This window comes from Bactrocera oleae, chromosome 3 (assembly GCF_042242935.1).
Source record: "Bactrocera oleae isolate idBacOlea1 chromosome 3, idBacOlea1, whole genome shotgun sequence".
Classification (NCBI taxonomy): Eukaryota; Metazoa; Arthropoda; class Insecta; order Diptera; family Tephritidae; genus Bactrocera; species Bactrocera oleae.
In genome coordinates this window covers 69,849,342-69,861,123 of record NC_091537.1, presented here as the reverse complement: position 1 = coordinate 69,861,123, position 11,782 = coordinate 69,849,342, and the positions used below count along the sequence as shown (strand labels likewise).

Genomic DNA, 11,782 nt, shown 5'->3' with positions numbered 1-11,782 from the left:
TATAAGCCTAGTAGATTTATACAATGCCTACTACTATCGTATTGTCAATATAAATTCGCCGCAAAATCCGAAAACAACAAAGTATGCAAATGCTACCAAAACATTAAGTAGCTTCTGTCAATTAAATTTAAAAATTTTGTTCGTTCCCAAAGTTTATTAAAGCAAACAAGTTTGTGTGTTTGAAATATAAATGTAAATTTTATATAAAAGTTGAAAGTTGTATCAACGAAGCAATGCCAAGCGAGATAATTACATTGCAATTGGGCCAATGCGGCAATCAAAGTGTGTATCACATATGCATATGTTAAGACTGCTCCTAGTTCTGGCGCAAATATACTTATGTACCTATACTATTATATAGAAATACATATTTTTTTAAAATTCTAATAATTTTTTTTTGGTTGTTTTCCTGTAGTTGGTTTTGAGTTTTGGAAGCGTCTATGCCTCGAACACGGTATATCACCGAGTGGTGTGTTAGAAGATTTTGCTACCGATGGTGTAGATCGCAAAGATGTTTTCTTCTATCAGGCGGATGATGATCATTATATACCACGGGCTGTGTTATTGGATTTGGAACCACGCGTCATTCACTCTATAATGAGTTCGCCATACACAAAGGTTCCCGTATATATTTACCTCTAAAAACTCACACTTGTTTACAATATATTATATTAATTGCAGCTTTATAATCCGGAAAATGTTTATTTGTCGAAGCATGGCGGTGGCGCTGGCAATAACTGGGCTTCCGGTTATAGTCAAGGTGAAAAACTGCAAGAGGAGGTTTTCGATATCATCGATCGCGAAGCAGATGGTAGCGATTCTTTAGAGGGCTTTGTGCTCTGTCATTCAATAGCTGGTGGTACTGGCTCTGGTATGGGCTCTTACATTATGGAACGTTTATCCGATCGTTTTCCAAAAAAGCTGATACAAACATACAGTGTTTTCCCCAATCAGGACGAGATCAGTGATGTTGTCGTACAGCCATATAACTCGTTGTTGACATTGCGTCGATTAACTAGCTGCGCTGATTGTGTTGTAGTGCTCGACAATACGGCACTAAATCGCATTGCTACTGATCGGCTACATATACAAAATCCTAGCTTTACACAAATCAACACTTTGGTTTCGACTATAATGTCTGTCAGCACCACAACATTACGTTATCCTTCCTATATGAATAATAATCTGATTGGTTTGACAGCACCTTTGATACCAACACCACAATTGCATTTCTTAATGACGGGTTATACGCCATTGACGACAGATAATGATGTAAGGTTGTACTCTAAATATAGTGAAAATATAAAAATTCGTAATATTTTCTTTCAGCAAACAGTTAATGTTCGCAAAACGACAGTGTTGGACGTTATGCGTCGCCTATTACAACCAAAAAATATGATGGTATCTACGGGACCTGACAAAACCAACCATCATTGTTATATTTCAATTTTGAATATAATACAAGTAAGTTACCAATTAACATATGGTAAAACTATTTTAGTCGAATTTGTTAATTATAATTTTTATTGGCGTTTAGGGAGAAGTAGACCCTACTCAGGTGCATAAGTCTTTGCAACGTATTCGAGAGCGCAAATTAGCACAGTTCATTCCCTGGGGACCTGCGAGCATACAAGTAGCGTTATCACGTTCATCACCTTACGTACAGAGTAGTCATCGGGTTTCAGGATTGATGCTTGCTAACCACACCAGTATTTGTTCGCTTTTTGAACGTGCGCTTGGACAATATGACAAACTTAAAAAGCGTGGCGCTTTTCTTGATCAATTTAGGCGTGAAGATATTTTTAAAGATGATTTGTCTGAATTGGATGATTCACGCGATGTTGTCGATTGCTTGGTACAGGAATATGAAGCAGCAACTCAATCGAATTACTTGCAGTGGTCGGCGAAGAAAGGTCAAGAAGAAGCCCATTAATTTTGTAGTGGGGAGAAAGTCATATATAAATATCTAAATATGTAATAGAAATATATATACTGTTCTGCCTCATGTAGCCATAAAAGTTTGCCACCTCCTTCGGAAATTTTCAAAACAAATTCAAAGAATCTAATTTAATCCTTTCACATTCATTTTTTTTAACTAATTACATTGAAATCTTTGAGTTTCATTTTGGTATATTTGTGTCTCACTCTGAGCATACTCACTAATGCATTTCTAAAATGTTATATATATAAATATAAAACGCAACATTGTTAAATTACTGCTTAGATTAGTAATATTTCTCACGTTTAATTTAATGTATTCAAAGAATTTTTGAAACCAAGTTTATTAAGATTTTCTATTTTCGTTTATAAGTGCGCTTTAAATTCAGTCTTTTAATTATTTCCTGACTATATTTGATCGTTTCATTTTACGAATGTGTATTTTACTGAATGTTAATCAAAAATGTAAATGTTCTTTTTATCAGTAATAAAAATGTTCTTTGAAGAAATTACGAATCAACCAATTATTTTAATTGATGATTGAAGTTATAGACCTAATCTGCAAACAAAAAGCTGCCGAAGCTTTAATACCATTCACAAATACAAAATATATCCCATAACAACTGGATTTCCGGCAAAGGAGCAGCTCCTTGAGAAAAGCATGTGTGCAAAATTTCAGATCGATCTCAAAAACTGAGGGACTAGTTCGCATATATACAGACAGACAGACGGACGGACCGACATGGCTAAATCGACTCAGCTCGTTATACTGATAATTTATATACATATATCTTTTTACAGGGTCTATGATCTATCCTTCTGTGCATAACAAACTTCATGGTAAACTTAATATACCCTGTTTAGTATATAAAAAGAAAATTCACCAAAACTACAAATTTTTTAGCAGACAATATAAATTCAAATCAATATTATATTACAATAAAAATTCCCTTTTTTATTATGAAAATTATTTAAATTTTATGAATTCGAGTGTAAAGAAGTGTAAGAAAGAAGAAATAACTGTGCAGTCATTAAAAAAAATATTTTTACATCCAATACATATTATGTGTACACTTACTATTTTAACAGTAATACTTCATTTACATACAAAACAATAAAGAAATATGTTGATTTGCCAACAGCAAAGTGTTATTTGTATTTCCTACTGCAGACTATCCATTTCTGCAATGGCGAAAAGTTTTGCCATTTCAATTTTTATGTTCACCTGTTGGCGCAACGCTAGAGTTCGGAATGTATGTGCATAGCTGCTAAATAAATGGTCAACAGCATCGCTTGCCCCGCTTCCAGTTTGTGCTTGACATTTTCGCTTATCCTCCAAATAATGTGACATTAAGTCAGTGTCATTTGATTTAGTGCCGGAATCTATGCCGTCTTTCGTTGCCATGCCGTTTGTGGTGGAAATTTCAAGGCAGTTTTCTGGTGATATATTTAAACTTTCAATCTTTGCATTGAGTACTAATGGAGCACTTTCTTCAATTGGTTGAGCTTCTTTTTTGTATGGCTTTTCATGACGCCGTTTGATGGTTAAAGTATTCAAAGTTGAACGAATTTTATTTGAACTTTTCTTCTTCACCTTATCCATTTTGGCTTTTTTATTGTTCTGCCCGTCATTATCATAACTTGTCGCACGTTTCGTTGGTGGCGAAGAGGCGCTACTTTCGGGCTTTAAATGTACATGGGTCGAAGAAAGTGAACGTCGAGCTAAAGTTTCATCTAAGAATGATAAATATGATCGACCAGTCCATTTTAAATAGCGATTATTCACAGCTTCATGTTCGGCAGCGTCCTTAACTTTATTCAGTTGATTTTTGTATTTTACGTAGGAGTCACGTAAATTCTTCCATCTTGCCTTGACTTTCATAGCTAAAAAGTAAATAAGTTTAATTTTTATTTGACTACCAACATATACGTACAAATTTCATAAATAACTTTTCGTAGACTAAATAAACTTCAACATTGTAACCATTAATTGCAGATGATGCCGAAAAATTCCCGCGTAAGCTTCTCAGTAACATTGCGGATTAAAGCTCATACTTACGCGACATTTTTAATTCCTCTCCAATTTTTTTCCATGCTTGCTCCTTGGCGTTCAGGTTTTTATATTCCTTATGTTGATCATCATAGAGGTAGGGATGAGTCTGTACTTTACAAATTAACAGTTCACTAAATTCATCCATATTTAGGACAGATTTCAAGTGTTAATAAAAATAAATTCAAGCTATACTAAATACAAAGCGACAAACAAAATACCGCGGCGAAATGAACAACCTAGTTGCCATATTTTAGACATCACATATTTCTTTAATAAGGTGTCCACAATTAGTATTAAATATACAACTAGTAGTCAAAAAACTAATAGACGCTTACGAACTCGCCGCATATTGTTGAAATTCATAAATTTATAATAAAAAAGAACTGTTATGCTCTGTAGCAGTAGTACGAGAGTATAAAAACATAAATATTAAATATTTAGCAAAATATAATTTTATTACAAATTTAAGTAACTAGTAGTTCCATCTTTTAAGGTTTTTGCGATCAGGTGCTTATTGTCATTAGTAAACATATTAAATGAAATTATTTTTAAAAAGTTATAACTCAACAAGTCACGGCTACCCAAAATTCATATACAATAACCGTAATTTTAATAAAAAGGATATAACTAAGCTACAAATTAATCAACAAAATTGAAATTTTATACATACAAATCCCGAAACTCAACAACTACTCGATAGTTATATACATTGAGACCAGAAAGTTTCAGGAAATTGTAAATAAAACGAAAAATTTTTAATCTTAATCAATATTTATTTTGTCGCCTTCAAAATATGCTCTTTCTGAAGCGATACACATATGTCACCTCATTTTCCAATCATCGAAACATCCCTTGTAGGCCCAGGTCCGGGATCGCCTTCAATTCTCAAATCCGGTGAATATGGTGGTTGATCGATGGTATTGAACGAGTTTTTGATTTAAAATCGTTCATTATACTCTGTAGCAATATGTTATACCATGAAATCACGGACAAACGGTCAATAAAGAGTATCATTTGAGCGTTTTGAGACGTTTGCGAGAAAACATCCGTCGTAAATGGCCGGAATGGTGGGCCAACAATTTCCGGAAAATTTCTGGTCTTAATGTATTATCATATTCTCGATATTTTTGTGTTACAGTCGGACTATAACGTTTCAAGGCCACCAGTATGAGGACCTCAGTACTTATTAATGACAACATACTGAAAATATCTGTTAATTCCTTAATGAAATTAAGGCGGCATCTTTTCCTGGTAATAATATGCTAAAAATATAATATATATTTATATAATATCAGATCCTTACTTCCTTTAGTCCTCATATGCTTAGTATAAAGATTTTCTTAGTTCCGGTAGACTTTATATCGTATATTTCGGTGTAAGATAACGGAGCAAAATTAAGTGAACATATGGTCTTCGATATACTATGGTTGGGTACCGAAATTCAATCTTTTTCGGTGCATCAATTACTCAACACCCACGTATTATACATACGGGTTCTCGTGATTCTAATGGACTAGATGCCAAGAATATCTGTAAATCTGACAGTTATTTTAATAAAATTGAATGAAAACATGCTCTCAGGTGAAATTTCGTTTAATGCCTAGACCTCCCCTCAATAGAGACGATGTATATATTGACCACTACGTTCGATAATTTTGTAATAAAATAAAATAAAGTGATCAAGCGCTTAATACGGATAAAATGGATAGGTATATATTTGAATAATATAATACAAATATTTTAGAAAAGTGTCAATAAGGTTAACAACCAGCTAATCAAAAATCAAAAGTCTACACGTGTATACTCGGTCTAAGCACCAGTAGAGAAGCTGTCGTTAATGCAAAAAGTTTCCTCGTTTGAACACAGCCTAAATAATTGAGTTTCCCCGTAATTTGGGAAATCCCCCCGTGCAAGCAAAAAATAAAACAATACAATTTATTGCGTTATATTTTTTCCAAAAAGAAATTTTTTATTCTTATTTCTCTTTTTTATTTTCTAATTAATTTTTTCTCTCACTTCTTATTCTTTTCATCAATTTCATAAACTAATTTTATGCTAATACCTTTAGTTAAATTATTTTAATATTTAAATTTTTAATTATCGTCAATGTGACGAAACAGTTTTTTGTCTGTCAATAACGATCGATCGACAACAGACATTGTATGCATTACAACTTATTTGCAACTTTAATTTATACCTATATTTTAAATGAAGATATAATTAATTGTCTGGTTCTGGTTTTAATTATATGCTTTTAATTTTTTTTACATGCAATTTAGTATTTGGTACTTGTTTTGTATTTATTTTTTTATTTCTGCTTTAATTAAACAAAAATATATATATATATTTATAATTTAAAATTATTAAATTGGTCGCACATTTTTATTTTTAAAATTAATTATCAAATAAACTATTTATTACATATTAAAAAACAAATAATAATAATATTAAGCTCAACAGTGGATATGTTAAATAAATCAAAATTATGGCTGGGTATTTGCAAAAAATTATGAATTGCTGCTGCTGTTTATAGTTATATTTATGGTGGGTTGGGTTTTTAATTCTTCAGGTTTTTAAATAATTTTTGATTTTTTGATTGTGCAATGTAGTTACGCTCAAATAAATTAGTTTAAAAATTGATTTCATTAAATATAAATTGCATTATTTTTTAGCGTTTATTTATTTTTAAACATTTTTTGTTTTTACAACAGTTTTCCTAACTGTTCTCTTTAATTGGTACAACTGTTTCGTGCAAATCATAACAATTACTTAACACTTGTCTAGTTCTAATCCATTATTCAGTTAGTGATTTTCAAATATCCTAAAAATTACTTACTTATTGCAAAATAATTAATATATTCCGTGTACACTCCCGCATGGATTCATAGAGTATGCTCTTTATTTACTTTGTGTTAACATACTCGTATACAGTTATATATGTTTTAAATACAACTTTTGCAAATTATTTTTTTTTTTGCTGTGCAAATTCGACGTATTCGTTATAATTTTGTATTCGCCATTTTGCTTTAACAAAAAATAAAAAAAATTTAAATAAAATATAAAAAATGTACAGGGTGTCATTGTGTAGTCTATTTGCACAAAATGTTGCAATTTTCGAAATGACATTTAAAAGAATCATATTTTATTCTCATTTAAATTTAAATTTTAAATCTTTCTTTTTTAAATCTATTAATTTTGATACATAAAAGCCCTTATACATACAACACTTTGAATTTTGAATGCATTTTTCTTAATTTTCTTTACAAAATTTAGCTTTTTTCTGCTTATGTCTATGAGGCCCGTATATGTACATTCATTTGTGTCTAATAATATTTAAATTGTATGTTGAAAGAACATGTCCTGTCAAACCCAAATAGAGAATATCGGGGAGAGAAAATACACTAAAGAAACACGTATCATTTCAAGTCTGTCTTCCGCAAAGTAAACTTTAGTTTTTGTATTGGAAAAATTACAAATTTACTCTACTTTGGACCTTGGCCTTGTTAGCTAATACAAATCACGAAAATTCGGTTGTTTTGCTCTCCGCTACTCTAGTGAACATGGTTACCTAAGGCAATTGGCTGAGGCAACCTGGCTTTGTACGAAAATAACAGCTAATAAAGCATTACATCAAAATAGTTTAAGTTTACTTCATTTATGTTTTTTCTTTAATAATATTGCGTAGTTAAAAATTGAATATCCGTTACTCAAATTGAGCTCGTTAATATAATATTATATTAGGATTAACAGACAATTAACATTATTTTAGGATTAAGAAAAGTATATGTTATAGCTAATTCGTCTCAATAAACATGTTAATAAGGTGTTTCTGACACGACCAGTATTCCTTAAGCTAACAATTTGTATATAGCAAGTTCAGGGTAATTAACGTTGTCATGAGAATAACTCGGTTAAAATTCATTTAAAAATTAATCGTATAATTAATTAATTGCGAACTGCTATAAAATCAATTGAATATTAATTGCACAGTTTATGCCTTATTTGTATGATAAATAAAGCTTTATTGATTGAAAAACAAAATTATAACAATTTGTATTCTAGGGATTGTACAGTTAAATTAAAAATTTTATTTGTTGAATTGAAGAACTAAATTTACATGAATTTTTAAATTTAATTAAAAATGAAATTATGACATAATTTAAATATATATACAGTATTCCCCGCTTAATGGATCCGCGGTTAATTGATTTTCCCGCTTATTTTAACCACTTGATCGGTCATCGGTCGGTATAACATTTTTTGCTTAATTGAACCTGGTTTTGAAATTGGTTTTCGCGTATAATTGATTAAAAATATGTGTTATTGAAAAGAAATAATAAACTTTTGTTAAAAAAATAATCTGACATTGCCACACATACATGTTTTCCAGCATTTGTGATAAGCAGCAGTTAGTAACTATCTCTGTAAAGCAATTCAAATATATTTTTATTTGGAAAACAAGGTTTTATGTGAATTATCGAATATGGAATCGCATGTTATTTCACGTAGATTGAACAGTACTTATATAAAAGCAAATTACAGACTTCTCAAGTTAACAATAATTTTTTTATTCCTTAATTTTATTTTTTTTAAATCAAAGATCTCTAAATATTTAAGTGTATTGTCTTATTTTTGTTCTTTTGTTTCCGTTTAAAGTTAATTAATATCTTTACTAAAGCCAAAATATCACTTAATAGGCAAATATGATTTTATTTTTAATTGTTTAGGTTGTTCAATTAAGCTGGTATCCTGTAATTGAACGAATTGTTCCATTAGACGAGTATCGGTTAATTGATTCCCTGGTTAATTGAGCTAATTATTGTGCAATTTTTGAAGCCCAATTATCCGGGGAATACTGTACCATTGAATTAAATATAATTTGTGCAATTATGATTTTTTTATATGATGAATTATGGAAGTTAATTAAAAACGGAAATTGTGATACAATTTATATTCTTGATATTTAGATTTAATTGAGGTTCTAAATTAACGTTTTATTGAGGACAATTAAGAAAAAATATACATTAAATTAAATACTATTTCCGTAATTCTGCTTTACACTTGTGTGTGATAAATTCGGCTCAATTCGCGTTTTAATGAAGACAATTAGTATTCAATTGATATAGTCTCGCAGTCAACTAAATATATTAGGAGGAATATAAAAGGTTATGCATGAAAAGGAATGAAGAACTATATGAGCTAAATAAATTCACAAAAATTTAAAATTCAAATTTTATTAAAAACAAATAATCTTTAATGAACAATAAAATAAATATTCTTGGGTAAATCAGTTTTACTTTTTCATGTGATTAATTCGGTTCTATTAACGTTTTAATGATGCCAATTAGTATTCTATTCAAATAATCGTTCAGTCAATTAAAAAAAAATGGGATAATCTTTTAGGTACTAATCAAGAACTATGGTATGTGAGTCATACTAACTTCAAAACAATTATTTCACTCGAAAATGCATTTAAATCCAGCGTGTAATATTATGTGATTTAGAAAAAATTAAAATTTTGATTTTTCTTTATTAGAACTCAGTTGTTAGCTATCAATATTTTTTTTATAGTTTGAAATTTAATTTTGTGTCAAACACTTTTTGAACAAGTTTATTTACGCTAATAAATTTATAAATATAAAAGTTACATGTTAAGTTTTTGTCCGGAGTTAACTCCCTACCTACTGAACCGATTTTAAAAAAATTTAGCACACAATGTCCAGTTTTATCCCACTTTAAAGATAGGATAGTTTATATCTTAATTATGTTAAAAGTCAAAACAATTCAAAAATAAAAATACATATGTTCCTAAACACAAGCATGTCTTTCTGAGTTAAATGCTAATTGGAAAGTTCATATTCGTATAAAAAAGTTCAAAGTAATTATCAAAAAAAAAAAAATTTACGAATTAATTATTAAATATTTGAATTTAAAATTTTGGAAAAAAATTTTGAAAAAAGTTTAAAGTTGCACATTTTAAGCGTTTAGAATTTTTCGTGACCCTAGAAACAGTGGCTTAATTTTTGCACCACACATTGACACCTTGTAACTACTAAAATATAATAATTAATTAATTAGAGCCTGTGCATGTTGTGTATTGTTTAAACAAGTGTACCGGCTAACTGTAGCTGTGTGGAAATCAGTTCGTAGAATTTCTTTTTCAATACTAATTTTTTATATATTTATATGAGTATACTGGTAACATTTTTAACCTAAATAATTCCGTTTCACTTATTAATTTTGCCTATGCATTCATATATTTATTAAACTAGCAACAACAATCATATATAAAAATTATATATATAATATATATATTTATGTATATGTGTATATATATTTTTTCTTTTATCAATGGCATAACTTACTTTGCACACACGCCGTACTTTAATTTGAATTCGCAAATGAATTTGAAGCTGCACATTATACATAATTCAGCATCGATGTTTAGGTATTTGAACCGAAAATATACAGTGTACGAGAAAAGTAGATGCATAATTAGTTGTATTCATGTTTTGTTGTTTTTTTGTTTGTGTAATTTTTCTTCATGTGTTTTTGTAATTGAATGTCTTAAAATATTTTCAAAAATATTCACCTTCTATGCTGCTTACATACAGAATAATTTCTAAGTTAGTTGCGAACTTTTCCCCACCCTATACATTAAATGTGTATGTATGTATGTATGTATATTAATTATCTGCCTCAGTTTGTTAATTAAATTCGTCTTTGGTATCCTTTTTCGGCTGTGATTGGTTTTGTTTTATAAATTTTCTTATATTATTTTTTAGTTTTGGAAAAGGACGCGCCTTAGCTCTAACTTATTGTTAAATAGTATTTTTTTTAATTAGTTTGTTAATACTTAGTAAGTTGAGATTACAGTAGGAGTTAGCTCTAAGATTTAATACTTAACATGTAGACATTTTCATAGAAAAGTGTATTGCTAATTAAAAGTTTGCTTGTTTTGTTATTATAAAAAAAAAATGGAAACAACACATACATACAAACACGCGTACAATAAATATTTTTATAAAAATTTGCTAAGAGTTCATCGTATTGAAAGACATTAGTAGTATGTATGTAAGTATGTACCATTGGGTAGTGTTACACAGTGTACGCGCAGCTATCTAACTATACATACCGTACACTTGTGCGCAAGAAATATGCTTGCTACAAATTTGTTTGCACAAGAAAAAAATGTCACGATTTGTTGTAAAAGATAGTATTTAGTGTAACTACAATACCCAATAAGTACTAAGCATTATTACAACATATTTGTTATAGTTGTTTTTTCTTCACTATGGTGTACGTAAATGAGCTCGGGTTCTACACTCATGTGTAAGTTGTATATATATAGACTTACAGATAAATAGTTATAAATATTATACAATGCAAAAGTAATTACTTAAGTGTTTTTTAGGAAAGTATTACATACATACATATATGTACTTATACGAGTATTTATGTACCTTTTATGAAAAGTGTGGGTCTCGTCGTAAACAACCTTGATTTTTTGTTCATTGTTTTTGAAAAATTTGATTGCAAAATTTGTTGCTTTAAAAAGTATTATAACTATTAAAGTACACAGTTATCAGTTGAGTTTTTATCATTTATCTGGTGGAGGGATTTTCATTACAAACGCAAATAAGTGGGGATCGTATTCGTTTCGTTACTTGCTTGAATTGTAGAGAAGCTTACATAACTTTCAATATAATTTTGTGTGTGCATGTGTATATTTGTTATTTTTTACTAAATTTTGTGACCTGCAAGAGCACTAATTAGTCTAAGTTTAGAGCG

At 29.6% G+C, this 11,782-nt stretch overlaps 2 protein-coding genes across 3 annotated transcripts; one reads left to right on the top strand and one right to left on the bottom strand.

Annotated features, from left to right (window-relative positions):
• The first annotated feature begins 63 nt into the window (after positions 1-63).
• Positions 64-2,458, top strand: gammaTub23C (gamma-Tubulin at 23C). 2 transcript variants are annotated; one of them, XM_014233346.3, is made up of 5 exons: positions 68-282; positions 416-618; positions 682-1,272; positions 1,330-1,464; positions 1,538-2,458. In XM_014233346.3, exons 1-5 carry the CDS (start codon positions 234-236, stop codon positions 1,931-1,933), a joined length of 1,374 nt encoding a protein of 457 aa, XP_014088821.3. In that variant the 5' UTR covers positions 68-233; the 3' UTR covers positions 1,934-2,458. The 2 variants fall into 2 exon arrangements, with proteins under 2 accessions (XP_036217719.2, XP_014088821.3); XM_036361826.2 differs by having other exon boundaries at positions 64-282; positions 682-1,464.
• Positions 2,459-2,867: 409 nt separating this feature from the next.
• LOC106616805 (uncharacterized) lies at positions 2,868-4,225 on the bottom strand. Its single transcript, XM_014233697.3, has 2 exons — positions 3,998-4,225; positions 2,868-3,822 (listed from the first exon to the last, which is right to left on the bottom strand). The coding sequence occupies exons 1-2, from the start codon at positions 4,134-4,136 to the stop codon at positions 3,101-3,103; spliced, it is 861 nt and encodes a 286-aa protein (XP_014089172.2). The 5' UTR covers positions 4,137-4,225; the 3' UTR covers positions 2,868-3,100.
• Between the last annotated feature and the right edge of the window lie 7,557 nt (positions 4,226-11,782).